Source organism: Neopelma chrysocephalum, unplaced genomic scaffold, assembly GCF_003984885.1.
Source record: "Neopelma chrysocephalum unplaced genomic scaffold, ASM398488v2 Primary Assembly neopelma1_122, whole genome shotgun sequence".
NCBI lineage: Eukaryota > Metazoa > Chordata > Aves > Passeriformes > Pipridae > Neopelma > Neopelma chrysocephalum.
The window spans coordinates 305223-321212 of record NW_020897784.1 but is presented as its reverse complement, the minus strand read 5'-3'; the positions used below and the strand labels follow the sequence as shown (position 1 = coordinate 321212).

Sequence of the window (15990 nt, the reverse complement as noted above, 5' to 3'; positions counted from 1 at the left end):
GGATGGAATTGGATCTCTAAGGTCCCTTCCAACCCAAACTAGTCTGGGATTCCACAATTCCAGTTTGTAAAACACAACATGCCAGTAACAGTGTGTCTACGAAGTGGATTTTATTTACACAACACAATGAGATCTATCCATAAAAAGTTGACTACACCTGCCAAATTTTACAGTGCAATTTTGGAACAGCTTTTAAATATTTACAGAATGCTTTCTCAACTGAAGAGGTTAAGGCAGAGTCGGGGCACAGTGATAAGAAACACTTAGTGCAGCTTTGTGCTAGGCATGATACAGAGATGAACTGGCAGCATAAGGTGTTCAGATCCATTGGAAATTCAGACTGGAATTTACTCCTACAAGTCCAGCAACTGCAGGTTAATAAAAAAGAGCCAAAGATACAAACAACCTCAAAACACAAGCAGCTAAGGAAAATGTTTGGCTACCATGGGAGATGGAACAGGCATCCAAAATCCTTAGTTAGCAGTGAATTATGGATCCTGGGAAGGAGACACTGTAGGACACACTTTTTTTCCCTAATGTTGGTGAAAAACTGGAATAGGAAGCAGGCTTACAATGCACCTGGGATACAGATGCTACCACTGAAGGTGTGGATTCAAAGACATCCAACTTCTGCTGGAAGACAACAGGAATGAGGTACCCAACTGCTCCTCATGCCTTTGAAAAACCACCTTGAGCTCAGTGACCTGAGGGGTCACACTTCAAACACAGCACTAAAAATGCACAATACACAGTACTAGAGAGTTGTTTTTTTCACAGCAAGTCATCACAACTTATAATTGTTTAGCTTCTTTGGTATTTGTAAATAAAAATGCTGGTCCCTTTCAGTAAAGGGCTACGAATGCAGCTACTATCTCAAAATCATTTGTTGCTAATCCACAGCAGCTTGAAAGGATTTTGATTTTTGTTTTATTTCATTTTAAGGCAGTAACTAAGTAGTTAGGAATTGAAAAAAAATGGTTTTATATTATTTCCAATGGTTTATAAGGCAACATTTTCAAATGGCTGGAAGAAACTGCAGGAGAAGTTGGTATCAGCCCTTCACACAAAGTACAAAGGGAGCAGAAGGTGATCTTAGGGATGAGTTGGGAAAAGCCTGATCCTATAAGTCATTCCTTCCATTAGCCCTTATTGATCCAAGTGAGCCCTACTGGCTACAGTGATCCTGGGATCACTTCTGATTAAGGCTGCTTTGCATTTCAGCTTGGTAGGATCCAACTGGTACCTAAACTGCTTATGGCAAGTCATTAAAGTGGTGGGACAAGTACAAAAAGCACAGGGGGTGGTGAGGGAGGGGACACAAATGAGTTATGTACAGTACTGGCAATCCCCCATCAGTCCTTCAGGATGGCACTCAAAAGACATGTAGGTAAAAATTCCCTAAAAGCACCTATTAAAAAAAGTTCCACTACAAACCCATTTTGTTTTGTTTCCTAATCAAGAAATTCAAGACTAAACAGCCCTGGAAGCCTTTTTTTTTTTCTCCTGTGAAACATCACTCAAGCTTTGTCTTGTCTGTACTCTGGAGTTAGTGTTCAGCACCAACAGAAGTCTGCAGGAATCCAAGATAATTCAAACTGAGACATGCTTTTAGAAACCTCAAAAAGTTATAATTGTTATCAATCTGATTGCAAATTACAGACTGGAACCAGGCAGGCCCAAAGGGTTAATCCACCTGTCCCTGGAAGTGCAGAGTTAACTACAAACGGGCTCAACGTGGAGCTCATGGTTAGAAAAAGGAATTTAGGAAAAGCTCAACTGAGGCAGAACCCTCCCTCCCAAAATGGTACCATGTTCCCAGAGAGGCTTAGGCAAGGAAAGGCACTTTGGGGCTCTCCTGGAGAGAACCTGATCAGAACTTTTATAAGTTACAGTAGGCAATAATCTAAGAGTGGACACGGTGGGTTCCACTGCCCCAACAGTGACCCCAGTCTGTGGAAAACTCCAGGGACAGATGGTTCAGCCAGGACAGCAAGAGCAGCTCTGTAAGGAAACACCAGGCAGGCCTCCATCAGCAACATTCTGATCCTGTTCTGCTCAAAACCAAGAGCAAAAACGCCACAGACGTTTTTTTGTCTTTAAAGCAGTGAAGATGTAGCAGAGCTCAGATATGGCCGGGAGATGGCACCAGCCAGCCAAGGGAGCCTCGGGCTGAGCCAGCTCTGCACAACTTACCCACCAAGGATCAGGTTCAAGCAACTTCCCTCCCTCTGCTCTAACTCCAGATGCACAGTGTGACCAGCTGTGGTTTATCTGTGCTCTTTACAGACCCCCCCTGTCACACAGGAACCAAAGACTCCGCGCTGGGAGCAGGGAATGGCCCTTTTCTCCTCTATCTGGGCAAGGAAAAGTGTTGCACAATTTCTTAATTTAGAAAAAGTATTAAATGGCTTGAGGGTAACTTAGTACCAAAAGTAAAGTGCACCAGGACTGGAGGCCACTGTGACAGAGCTGAGAAATGCTATTGAGAGGCTTCCAAGAAGCATTATAAAAACAGCACTACAAACTAAGGTTAAGGCAATCCGAGTTGTGTCCTTCTGCTCGACAGTTTCCTGGAGAGTTGTCTGTCTCAAGCTTTAATTATTGCTTTGTTACTGGAGTCCTCAGCCACTGGGCAAACAGTGCTGGCAGAATTGGCAGAGTGAGTTTGTCACTAAATGCAGGACTGGCAAACAATCCTACAGAATCCTGGGCTTTGCAATGCCAAAGGGAAGGCTACCATCTCCCGATGGACTGCACAATCTGGCAAAGGATTTAAAAAGGAAAAACTCTTGCTCCTGAAGCAGCAAAAGGTGCTGGCAGCAGAGATGATGCAAACACGTTGTGGAATTTTTCAATGGCGCAGGAAAAAAAATCCTTAGTAACAACAACCAAGTGTGTAACAAAACAGGGTCCTGAAGTCATCTCCAAGAGTTGATAGCCCTCAAGTTTTCTTTAAAAAAAAAAAAAAAGTTCTTTTATGGGTATAAACCCAAAGTACAGCAACAGAATTCCACGGCTCAGAAGTCCCAGGTAAAGCTGTGTCACTTCCCTCCTTTCATGTAGGATGGGATTGCTCCTCGGGCCGTCAGGCCCTCGAAACGCTTGTAGGTGTAGTTGATAAAAACCCAGTCTTTGTTCTTGTAGTCGGTCTCTGGGTGGTTGCTTGTTGCCACTGGGAAGACACAGAAGAAATAAAATTACCCTTTGGAGACTGCCAAGTTTATTTTCATACAAAACACTGGATGTGGAATAGGGCAGGAAAAAATATCATAAACCCAGGATTCGGCTTCGTGCTTCAAGCTCAGGAAAGAACTGATGGACACAGCACAATGATTTTAAGCTAAAAGAGGGTGGATTCAGACAAATATTTTACAGTGTGGGCTGTGAAACACTTGCACAGGTTGCCCAGAGAGGTGGTGGATGCCCTGGGAGTGTCCAAGGCCAGGTTGGGTGGGGCTTGGAGCAACCTGGGCTAGTGGAAGGTGTCCCTGCCCATGGCAGGGGGTGGGATGAAATGAGCTTTAAGGTCCCTCCCAACCCAAACCATTCTGTGATTCTGTGTTTAAACTCATGGAGAAATGTGTGACTATGCTGTGATCCTTTAGAAATTCACACCAAAACATCCCCTTCTGTCCCACCCTTCCCCACCCACTACTCCAAGTGTCAGCTGTGCCAGCAGGGATCAGCCAGTAACAAGGTCCTGCTGAGATCTGAACTCGCTGGGAGCTCTGCTGCCTCAGAGATGCCCTTTCTCAGATAATTCCCCCATCATTTCCATCCTGCATCTCCTGGAACCCTAATTCCAGCTTGCACACCCTGCACCACGAGGCTGCCAAGGCACGTGGTCATGAGAAAAAAAAATTTACATCTAGTAAGATCCTTTCTCTGATTAACAGGAAAGATGATTTTACTGGAGAAGAGGAAAGATTGTTCACATGCAGAATCAAACAATCATTTACCTGTTGGTTTAAGGATATCAGATTCTGGAAATTCATCAAAGTTTGAGGTATCATCAATGCTTTTAATTTCTATGGAAATCGCAGCAGGTCTCTCTCTGCCAGGAAGAGCAGATGGAGCATTAAGATTTCAAAGACAAAGCAGGATTCAGCCACTTTCCCTTTCTTAACAGAATCAAGACTGCAGGTGCCTAAACCTCAGCAAGCTTCAGGTGGGGAACAAAATACTTTCACCCACATCTGGATATGATAAATTCCACTCAGCTGCTCCCTGCTGCTGAACAGGACTGGCCTGGACAGTCCCTAGAGAAGAGCAGCTTCCTTTTCTGCAAAGCATCTTACCTGATGTGCTCCCAATCAACCCCTTCAAAGAATGGGTTACTCTTTATTTCCTCCACACCAGATGCACCAATTCTGTGCTCCCATTCACAGCAAAATCTGGGATGGAAGGAAGAATGAAAATGAAGGGAGAATGAAAACGAAAGCATTCCATCCAGAAATGGAACAGCTTTCTGGACTGATACTGCTACAGTTTCTTAACATATAAATGGAGCAGACTAAGAACTCCCACAGCAAAACCAACACACAAAGTTATGATCAGGAATGTGGTGTCCAATGCCACAGTTAAGATGTGCTATTCCTTCACAACAGGATAATGTGGCCTTTCTATTTCAGGACCAGGATAGAGCAGGAGAACATATAAAGCCTAAAAATGTAGACCTTTATATTTCTGTCCTGAGAATAGATAATGATTGGAAATACAATGAGTCAGCAAGCACTGGGATACATTTGTATGCTCCAGTGCATACAATGGCAAAATCATTCCTGTTGTAAGAAGCCAGCTCTGGCAAAAGGATTAAAGTGGCTTCCATGAGAAGCTTGCAGGCAAAATAAGGAGCAGAAACATTTTGCCAGAGCAGTCAGGGAACAACTAAATGACCTGAGAGACAAAAGTATTTGACGAGGGAGTTCAGCATTTGGTGCATGTGCACAACAGTTTATACCATCGGGGTTTTTCCACGTGAAACAAGCCATGAGAGGCACAGAACACAGTTAGCAAGACAAGAAAATCAGTGCTATAGTAACTGGCAAACCATGTGGCTGGCACCTTAAAATAAGATCCTTTGCTTTATCAGAGATTGGAACTTCTGGAGGAAATGTCAGGGTCTCTTTCCAGTTCATCACTTTCTTATATGTCTCTTGAGGAGTCTCGGAACAGAAGGGTGGGTAACCTGAAAAGAAACAAAAATACAGTCTTGGATAAAGCAAAAACACTTCCTGAAGTCTGCAGTGTGCTGGTCAGAGCACACCTCACTGACCAGGGAAGGAGTGGATGCTCTGAGCACATAAACAGGTTGCCCAGAGAAGCTGTGGCTGCCCCATCCCTGGAAGTGTCCAAGGCCAGGTTGGACGGGGCTTGGAGCAACCTGGGCTAGTGGAAGGTGTCCCTGCCCATGGCAGGGGCTGGGACTGGATGAGCTTTAAGATCTCTCCCAGCCCAAACCAGTCTGGAATTCCATGATTCCATGAAATACAGCTGGTATCTTACACCACAGTCCCTGTTTACAACCCCTGCACTTACCAATCAACATCTCGTACATGATGACCCCCAGGGACCACCAGTCACACAGCTTGTTGTACCCAGTCTGCATGAAAACTTCAGGAGCAATGTAATCTGGAGTTCCCACAGTAGAAAAAGCCTGGAACAAACACCATCAGTCACGCATCTTTAGGGAAAACTGCCTGACGTGGAAGTGGGGACTTACACAACACTGGTTATTTTAAGGAAGACACCAGATTGTCTCTGAGATCCTTCAGCAAAGCTGGGTGAAGCCTTTATTTCATGATATATAGAGACAAAATCAGCATGTTCATGTGCAGGTGTCTTAAAATACCATCAGGAATGTGGGGAAAGGTACCACTGCCCAGATACACCTTGGAATGGGTCAGCAGCCCTTTGTTAGATTGGATGGCAAGAACCTTTAGTTTTGGCTGGCAGGCATCAGATATCCATGCAAATAATTCTGGCAGTGCCATCTCAGGCACATGTGTCACCAGCTGTTCAGCAGATGGGTGAAGGACAAATTACAGTCATTCCTCTTTTTTAAAAAAAAAAAAAAAAAGCATCAATCTCTTCCTTTCAGGATTGTTGAGAACTCTGGAATGCATTAACCCCTTCCATGTGCATCCATGGGCCATTTGGATGCAACACCTCAGCAGGAACATTTCCAGCCAGGTGAGACCTACTCACCAACTGCCGGCGATTCCTCTTCCAAGTCTCTGCTTTCCTTTTGGAATTCATGTTCTGAAAAGCTAAAGGAGATTCAATATCTGTGACTGAATCCATTATAACAGTCACCCAATACACATTTAACCCCCAAACTGTTACACTAAAGATCTTATTTAAGACAGGTGTCAATACCCTAAATCTAAACCTACCAGCAACTTCCAAACCCATGTAATATTGACAACATCTTATTGACAACAGCCTTTCATTATCAATCCATGCTTGCAGGGTTTATTTAAATCCATGATCCAAGTTATTCCATATCCAAGCATATTCAAAGAACCTGTCCTTGCTTATTAATTTAAATAACACTTGAGATCCAGCCACCATCTTTTCATGCCAGGTTTATTACACGTGCAAAGGGCTACAGCAGAGCCTGTTTCAGAGACAAACTTCTGGAAGTGAAGATGGGTTTGTACATTAAAGTAACTGAAACTATTTTTACTTTACAGGAAATCAAAATTACACCTCAAGATGTAATTTAATTATTAAACCCCCCACTGCAGCCTTCTACCTTCACACTAAAATGAGTTATGTCAGGCACTGAGAACAACCACCCAGATACCCTTTGGAGCCAAAGAACTTACTGAAGTCACTGGGAAGACTGTGGTTCAAGTTTCTGTAAAATTCTGTCCTGTGGGCTTTCTTCAGTCCAGTACACAGACCAAAGTCTGAGAGTTTCACGTGGCCCTAGGAATGAACAAACCAAGCAAAAGACTGAACCAAGACAAGACATTATCAGAGCAAATCACAGAATCAGCAAGGTTGGAAGAGAGCCCAGCATCATCTTCATCCCCCTAAACTGTGTCCCCCAGTGCCACATCCAGATGCCTCTTGAACACTTCCAGAGACGGTGACTCCACCACTTCCCTGGGCAACTTATTCCAATGTCTGATCACGCTTTCCAGGAAAAAATCCTTTCTAATATCCAACCTAAACCTCCCCTGGCACAGCTTGAGGCCGTTTCCTCTTGTCCTGTCCCTTATTCCCTGGGAGCAGAACCCGACCCCTACCTGGCCACAACCTCCTTTCAGGAGTTGCAGAGCCAGAAGGTCCCCCCTGAGCCTCCTTTTCTCCAGGCTGAGCCCCCCCAGCTCCCTCAGCCACTCCTGGTGCTCCAGCCCCTTCCCCAGCTCTGTTCCCTTCCCTGGACACGCTCCAGCACCTCCATGTCCTTTACATTCCTTGTTTTACACTGGATGTGTACATGGAATGAAGCTATTGATACTTTCATCACTATTCCACAAAGAAAGCCCTTCAAGAAGCCTCTGCTCCTGCAGCTCCTGATCACTTCAGAGTGAAAGGAAACATCTCCAGCTGCAGCTGCAGCCCCTGGGTTGTGAACTGACCCCAAGAGACAAAGAAACACCTTAAATTCAGTGACTGGATCTGTCCTGGTGCATAACATGACCACACTAAGTGCAATTTTTAGAAGTATATCTAAAATATATGTTTTCAAAGCCCCAAATTTATCTACATCTAGATGTAAACACACTGAATTGGACACAGTGCCCAGAGAAGCTGTGGCTGCCCCATTCCTGGAGGTGTCCAAGGCCAGGTTGGACGGGGATTGGAGCAACCTGGGCTAGTGGAAGGTGTCCCTGCCCATGGCAGGAGGTGGAACTGGATCTCTAAGGTCCCTTCCAACCCAAATCAGTCCAGGATTCTGTGATTCTATTATTTACATCAGTAATTCCAACCTGGTAGTGAGAAAGGAATTATTTACTGCTGGCAAACCTTTTCCAAGCAAGCCTGATTTTAGGTATATTTGGAGTAAGCAACGGGAGGATACTCAAACAATGAGGCTTTCTGCAAACTGCCTGCAATAACCAGGTAGCCTGGCCAGCCCTCAGGAACAGATCCTGATCCTGAGGGAGATCCCACCTCCATTCTCAGTCTGGAACAGCCACATCCTTCATGTTTGATAGAACCATGTACCCCCATGCTGGCAAGTGGGAGGGTAACAGATGTGAGAGCAAAAGGAAACAGCTTTGACTACGAGGGGAGAACTGAAACTCCAGCTGAAACAGCCAAAAATAGCTTAAACAGCTGTCAGAGCTCGAGGTCTGAGCACAGCTGGGGTGGAAGGGAGGTCTTTCCTGGCTTGGGTTTTTCCCAGGATTATGGCAGCTACACCTCAGAAGCTGGAAGGAACAGGGCTGAAAAAAAAAGCACCATCTTCTTTCACAACCCTCAACACTAGTTGAGGTCAATATTAAAAATCACAAGGCCTATTTATCCTCCCCAGGGAGTGGCCAGTCCATACCTTGCTATCCAGGAGGAGGTTGTCTGGTTTTATATCCCGATGGATAAAGCCCAGCTGATGGATGGAATCAATGGCAAGCACGGTCTCAGCGATGTAGAACTGTGTCTCCTCCTCTGTTAGAGTGTCCTTCTTCATCAACAGTGTCATCATGTCACCTGGAAACCCCCCAAAGGTGAACACACAGGCTCCACTCCCACTAATTTAAGACATTAAATTAACAGTCCATGTGATACTCCAGGTTGTTGTGAGGGATGAATTGGGACCTTCTGTCCAGTTTCCCACTGGAATTTCTTCCCCTGCAGCCTCCAGGTACCACTGTCCCACCACCACTTTCAATTTTCAATAAGGAAAACCAGATTTGGGATTTTATCAGTCCATGTGGTCAGTCCAGGTCATTATGAGGAAAGAACTGGGACCTTATAAGACATCTCTAGAAAAAAAGCTATTTCTGCTGCATTCAGTTAAAACCAACAGGTTAGAGAATCCAAACCTGGTTATGTGGGGGTTCTGCTGACAGCCAGGGGAGGAACTAGAAGAATATTTAGGCCAAGTTTAAACACCTGCAGCTCAAACCCAAGCAGGAAACCTCAAGCTTGCCCCAAACATCTCAGTACCCCAAAAAGCAGAAACCTTTACAAAGACTTGTTCCTTCACAGATGTACAAACACAGGGTACCCACACACTAACCTCAGACTACATTTGTAATTAAGAAATTAGCAATCTCCAAACAACAGGAAAGCAGCCTTTGGATTCCAGTTACCTCCAGGCAGGAACTCCATGATCAGGTAGAGGTTTAGCTTGTCCTGGAAACTGTAGAACATCTTCACAACCCACAGGCTGTCAGCCTCCACCAGGATGTCTCTCTCTGCACGGATATGGCCAACCTGGACACACACAGATGCCTTGGGTTAGTTTTAGTGGATGCATTTATTGCACAGGCAATTCAAGTATTATACTGGAAAGCATCAAACACTGAGAAGACAACGGTCAAACCTCTGCACAAGGGCAGAAACACCATCAGAATTTCAGTATATGGTTAATTATATAGATATGGTTTATATCTATTATATATACCTATTAAACCTATATATAATATAAATCATACACCCCAAAATATCTCAATTCTTTACAAAAATATCTAACCATCAGATCTCTTTTTGAAAACCCAGAGCTTCACCCCAGTGCTGAACAAGAAGTGACTGTCTCAGATCATTTTATTCCCAGAAGCACTACAGGAAAGCCTTAAAAATGTTAAATGCTGCTACTTTATGTCTGTCTGAGTCTGAATTCCAGCAGTTGTATCACTTTGATATTTATATCTGATCCCATAAGTCAGAAATGCAAAAAAACACTGATCTTGAAATCTACACTCAATCATTTGCATGAATTTGTGTTGAAAGACCCACGAGAAGACGAGTCCTTAGGAATTCAGAGGTTTTTCTGACTTATTTCCTGCATAAAAAAGGAAGGGAAAAAAAGCCCACAATTTTTTAGCTACTAAACCTAAACCAGAGTTGCCTGTTCCTCCTCTGCACATCCCAGTGACCTGCTGGAGTCGCTCAGTGCTGCTCAAGGGGGGTATTTACCTGCTCTTTTTCGAGCATATCAGCCTTGCGCAGTATTTTCATGGCATAAACGTGCCCCGTGTCCTTCTTCTGCACCAGCCTCACCTGGGGAGCACACAAAGACTGCAGTCAAACCCTGCACACCTCTGGACAAAGCTGGGGATCAAGCCCTTGGCTTCCATTTCATGAAAACATATCAGATTATAAAGCCCAAAAAAGCACAGTGCACAGAAACAGCAAAAAGTCCCGTTAATTCCAAGAGATAATTTTAACAGAGATGGCACCGAGCAATTCACACCTAAAGCAGGGGGTCCAAAGGCCACCAGAAGAGACCTTGCAAGGGCCCTCCAGCCCTCCCTAAGCCCAGTCCCAGGAGTTCACCATTAAAACCCTTTTCAACATCACTCAGGTTCCTTTAAAGCACAGAATGTTTTAAACCAGCATTTATCAGGTAAAAAGATGCACGTGACTGTTCAGCTAAAAATCAATCTGTGGTTGCTACAACGTTTACCTTTTGCTTGTATAAACTAAGCAAGCCTTTAACAGACACCAGGGCCAGTTAAAACCACACTTTTTTCTGGACTCACCTCTCCAAATGCTCCTCTGCCTATTACTTTTAAAGACTCAAAGTCCTCCAACCCAAGCCTTGTTCTCTTTAGGCGAAGAAACTCCGTTTCCTTTTGTGCATGAGCTGATCTCCTGATTCTTTTCTAGAATTTAAGAAACCCCAGTAAGAATTCTGCAGGTGGGTTCCACAGGGATCACAGCAACTTCAAGGAAAGATCCCAGATCTCCATTTAGAAAAGAAAAATAAGCATTAAGATAAGCATTAAGATAATTTTTCCATATTTGTTACCTCTTCATCTTTTAAGCCTTCTTCTTCCATCATTTGTTCTAGTTTCTTTTGTCTAAAGCAGAGAGAAATTAGAAAAATAAAGGTTGAATCATTAACCTTGTTTTTTAATCAAATTAGAAAAATAAAGGTTGAATCATTAACATTGTTACTTAATCACGTGCACAGATCCACCAGCCCTGCTCTGTGCCAGCAAATAGCAAATGTACTATGGACAAGGGAGACTCAGGAGATTAATTCTGAAGCATCTACTATCCAAATTTAAAATTCCAGCTTTGTCCTCTCTAATTTTAATAATCTAAACCTGCCTTGAGTTTCACATGTTATTCAACTGTACATTTTTGTTGTACACAATCCCGGATTGAGGAGATCTGGGTTCAATTCTTGTCTCGTTCTGACAGCTGGGTAAGTCACTTCAGGGCAGGGCCATAATAAATAAACATCAAAGTCTCACCTATTCCAGGGAGAATTGGCTCTTTAAATACATTTAAAATTTCTCTGCATCTCAAACTCATCATACGTGAGAGGAGAAAAGTTACTTTAGATTTCCTAAGACCTGAGATACTCCAAATATTTGGGAAGAGGAAACGTGTCTGTACATGTTCTCCTCTTTAAAGAATTCAGAAATATTTACAGCCTTAGTCCACAAGGGTCATTTGGGAAAAAGGAAAGAAGGAAGCAAGACTTCAGAAGGGGAATGGCTTCAGGGGGCACTTGCAGTGATTATCCTCTGGGCATTTTCTCCCAATGCCAACCATTTTTACAGCTGGCTGAACTGGGATTGGTGGTTTGGGGGGTTTTATTGTCTAACATTACAAATGCACTAAAAAATTCCTTCTCTTTCTGCAAGTCATCCTTCGCAAGATCCTCTTCCTGTCTCCTGGGGCCCTGTGCAGCTGCTGCAAAGTGATAACATTTGGGGTTATCACTTCACCATCAGGCACATTTCAATCGCTTTGCCCTAAGAACCCACTGAGCCCTGTCCAGTCCTCCCAGTCCACACCCAAACCAGTGACTCCAGTAGCAAAAGTCAGTGCAGTACACAGAATTAAACAGCTCAGGTCAGAATTCCCTCAAATATCCTTGCTAGGCCCAATCTGCACTTCAGGGTACAGTGTCAACACCACTGAAACTCCAAATTGCACAACCCCAGACACATCTGCTGTTACAAAAAACATGCAACTTATAAAGTCCAGTCTGTTTGTTCAGACAAAGTCTTGATCCCAAACAGTAAAAAAAAACAAACATTGAGATTTTGGGGAGCAGACAACAGTGCTCATAATAAATAAGTACATTTTAAAAGCAAGAGCTGTGCAAAGAGAAAGAAAGGAATTAAATCACTGATATTTTCTGTCTGAATTAGATCTCGATCTCTCCTGATCTGAAACTTTGAAGGAAATATCTCTGCAAGTTAGGATTTATTTCTAAATTGCTGCCTCATTTCTGCAGCTCCTGTAGTGAGCTGGCATTCATTGCTCTGGGAGCTCGTTATGGCTTTGGCAGCAAGGCCAAAAGGGAACCAACACTGAACCGTTTTCCAAATTCTGATTATAGACTCCATGGCAAGCTGGGAGAACAGCACAAGTCCCAGTGCTACAGCTTGAGGGTATTCAGCAAATTAGAAGATCCAGCCAAAGGAAAGTGAAAGTCACACAGCTCAGTCCAATCCCATTTTATACTGGACTGATGGATTTAAAGAGGTACCAGAGGTTCAGGCAGCATTGAGTGACTCCTCACAGCAACCCCTCCTTGTCCCTGAAAAGACTGTCTTCCTTTAGGTCCTGCACATGGATCAAGGCAATCCCAGCACTAACACAGGCTGGGCAGATAATTGGGATTGGGAGCAGCCTTGGGGAGAAGGACTCTGGGGTATTGGTGGATGAGAGGCTGGACATGACCCAGCCCAGCAACCCCCCGTGCCCTGGGCTGATCCCACAGCGTGGGCAGCAGGGGGGGGATTCTGCCCCTCTGCCCCCTCAGGTGAGACCCCCCTGCAGAGCTGCCTCCAGCTCTGGGAACAACAGCAGAAGGATGTGGAGCTGCTGGAGAGAGTCCAGAGATGCCATGAAGACGCTCCCAGGGCTGGAGCCCCTCTGCTCTGGAGCCAGGCTGGGAGAGCTGGGGGTGCTCACCTGGAGAAGAGAAGGCTCCAGGGAGACCTTGGAGCCCCTTCCAGGGCCTAAAGGGGCTCCAGGAGAGCTGGAGAGGGACTTGGACAAGGGATGGAGGGACAGGACAAGGGAGAATGGCTTCCCACTGCCAGAGGGAAGGGTTAGATGGGATACTGGGGAGGAAATTCTTCCCTGTGAGGGTGGGGAGGCCCTGGCACAGGTTGCCCAGAGAAGCTGTGGGTGCTCCATCCCTGGAAGTGTCCAAGGCCAGGTTGGATGGGGCTTGGAGCAACCTGGGCTAGTGGAAGGTGTCCCTGTCCATGGCAGGGGGTGGAACGAGATGATCTCTAAGGTCCCTTCCCACCCAAACCATCCTGTGATTTTATGATTTTTGCTTCGGCTCAGGAAAGCTAAATGCAGTTAATATAAATTTGGGCTCTTACCCAGTTTGGAAAAGAAACAAGGAAGATCTTTACCTCATCTCTCTCTCCTCGTGCTGTGCTATGAGGTTGCTGTAGAAGTTTTCTAACGTCACCTTTGTCATCGTAACTCGCTCCTTGGTGTGGTTGCTCATGGATGAGCACGGCGTGGGGCCTGTCATTGCCATGGCTGCTAGGAGAGAAAAAGGGAGGAGAAAACTAAACATTATAAATGGCAAATAACCTTCAAACAAGAGCTGCAATCAATTAAGTGATGCTGAATCACAGAGCTCGGATTTTAACAACAAATACCACCAGTCTAAACTAAGACGAAGCAGGGAAAAGTCTTACAAAATAAAAGGTACAAGTCAAACTTCCTGTTTTGAACATATTTGATCTGAAAATAAGAGGGAAGGAAACTTAAGAAATATGGTGCCTCAAAAACCACAATTTCAGCCAGTACTGCATATGTTTGTTGTTCCCAACACATTCTATCTTTAGAAAATGTTTAAAATTCAGGAATATCACCCTGAAACACCTAATCCAGAAGCTGTGCTTCCTATAACCCCTGCAGAAATAATTCCATCAGTTGCCTCCTGGCTCCTCTGCTGTGAAAGTCATCAAAATCCTGAAAGTCATCCCACTAACAGAGCAACCAAGGAAGGAACAAAAAAGGCATTTAGTTGCCTCTAAGCACTTTTCCTAGATGTTTTCACCCAAAAATTTGGACAAATCCAGAGGATCACTGCCTTTGAACACACTGCAGTCTAAAAAATACCCAAAAAACCAAACCCTAGTGTAAGTATCCTACATATTTATTTCTGAGAAAAATACATATTTTCATATTTTCATTTCTGTCTTTGTGAATCCAATATGTAAATACTGGTGTGTGCCACTTCCAACCAGTAGCAGTTTCAAGGCATATCTGACAACCCAGCTCTGCTTCCTAAAATGCATTAAAACCAAAGATTTCAAGTGTGCAACTACCCCTTAAACTGGTTTTCCTGGGTATCACGTAACTCACAGTGAGGTAACACTTTTCCAACTATTACTAGAAGTTGCAGACAAACATAGGTGAGACACTTCCCCTTTGTACAACCCTGGGTGCTGCCAACGAGCTCTGAGTGACTCTTTCTGTTCACTTTTTGCAGCTGTTTACGAGGCGTCACCGCTGGGCCCCTGTAAACCACCTCCTCTACAGACACCAGCTCCTTGTGTGCTGCCTGTGCAGGATCCTCGTGGAAAAGGACCTTCAGCTGGATGATTTTTGGGATGGTGCTATGTCTTTATGCGAGGTGGGACTGTGGCTTTATGGAGGAGCAGCTCTGAGTGATTCCACACAAAGGGGGAGTCACATTCTCCATGCACTCCCAGAGAGAGGTTTTACACCCTGCAGAGATGAGCTGTTACATCCCCAGGGATGGGGTGTTACACCACCAGAGTCGGGGCTGTTACACCCCCGGCGATGGGGCTGTTACACGCCCGGCGATGGGGCTGTTACACCCGCGGAGATGGGGCTGTTACACCCGCGGAGATGGGGCTGTTACACCCGCGGAGATGGGGCTGTTACACCCCCGGAGATGGGGCTGTTACACCCCCAGAGATGGAATGTTACACCCCCGGACATGGGGTGTTACACCCCCGGACATGGGGTGTTACACCCGCGGAGATGGGGCTGTTACACCCGCGGAGATGGGGCTGTTACACCCGCGGAGATGGGGCTGTTACACCCCCAGAGATGGGGCTGTTGCACCCCCGGAGATGGGGTGTCACACCTACGGCTCTAAGCGGGAGGTGTGAAAGCCATGAGCGGTTCTCACTTCCTAGAGATCAAACCAGCAGAATTATCTGACAGAAGGAGGTGCGGGGATAAAAAGACGAGGGGAAGAAAGGAGAAAGTATCGGTGTCAAACCACCTGTTGGTGGCGGCGGCCCCTTCCACGGGGACGGGCGCTCAGAGCCCGCCGACCCCCACGGGCGGTGCGGGGCTGGATCCCCCGCACCCGGCTCGACACGAGAGGGGGCACCGGGGGAGGCGGCTCCGCGGCCCGACGGGCGGAGGGGCCCTGCAGCATCACCGGGAGCGGACAAAGGCGGCCCGAGCCCCCCACACTGAGGGGAGGAGGGGGAACCCACCGCTGGAGAGACCCCGGCCCGCAGCACCCCCGCTCCCAGCCCCACCGCACCCGGGAGCTTGGGGGGAAGGGGGCCACACCCGCTCCGCTCCCCCGGCAGCGGCGAAGGGCCCCGGGGGAAGGAGGAGAGGAATCAGGAGGGCGGGGAGGGGATGCGGAGCGGCGGGCGGGGAGCGCCCGCGGTAACGAGGCGGGAGCGGCTTACCGGAGCCCCCCGGGAGGGGCGGGCTGGAGGCCAGGCGGGGTCTCGGCGAGGCGGGTGGGGGGCACGGGACCGGGGGGACCGGGGACACCGCCGCGCCCCCCCCGCTCCGACGGCGACCCGGCCGGGACGGGCGGCCCAGGCACCGCTCGGGCAGCGCAGGCGCCCCGCGCCCGGCCCGCCCCGCCCGGCAGCG

At 46.4% G+C, this 15990-nt stretch overlaps 1 protein-coding gene across 3 annotated transcripts; it reads right to left on the bottom strand.

Moving 5' to 3' along the window:
* Window positions 1-90: 90 nt before the first annotated feature.
* STK38 (serine/threonine kinase 38) lies at window positions 91-15850 on the bottom strand. Of its 3 annotated transcripts, none has more exons than XM_027697715.1 (14): window positions 15798-15850; window positions 13515-13650; window positions 10931-10982; window positions 10662-10784; window positions 10096-10179; window positions 9270-9393; window positions 8510-8664; window positions 6831-6933; window positions 6208-6269; window positions 5539-5656; window positions 5065-5188; window positions 4299-4394; window positions 3960-4054; window positions 91-3172 (listed from the first exon to the last, which is right to left on the bottom strand). In XM_027697715.1, exons 2-14 carry the CDS (start codon window positions 13643-13645, stop codon window positions 3042-3044), a joined length of 1398 nt encoding a protein of 465 aa, XP_027553516.1. In that variant the 5' UTR covers window positions 13646-13650; window positions 15798-15850; the 3' UTR covers window positions 91-3041. The 3 variants fall into 3 exon arrangements, with proteins under 3 accessions (XP_027553516.1, XP_027553515.1, XP_027553517.1); XM_027697714.1 differs by having other exon boundaries at window positions 13515-13647; window positions 15798-15849; XM_027697716.1 differs by lacking the exon at window positions 15798-15850 and adding an exon at window positions 14482-14498 and having other exon boundaries at window positions 13515-13647.
* Between the last annotated feature and the right edge of the window lie 140 nt (window positions 15851-15990).

Excerpts from the sequence above, each read along its gene's own strand:
- STK38 (XM_027697715.1), bottom strand. The coding sequence starts at position 13,645 with ATGGCAATGACAGGCCCCACGCCGTGCTCATCCATGAGCAACCACACC. Across the intron at positions 10,983-13,514 it reads CACGAGGAGAGAGAGATGAG|ACAAAAGAAACTAGAACAAA; the intron begins GTAAAGATCTTC and ends TCTCTGCTTTAG. Across the intron at positions 4,055-4,298 it reads GTTGATTGGGAGCACATCAG|AGAGAGACCTGCTGCGATTT; the intron begins GTAAGATGCTTT and ends TCTTCCTGGCAG.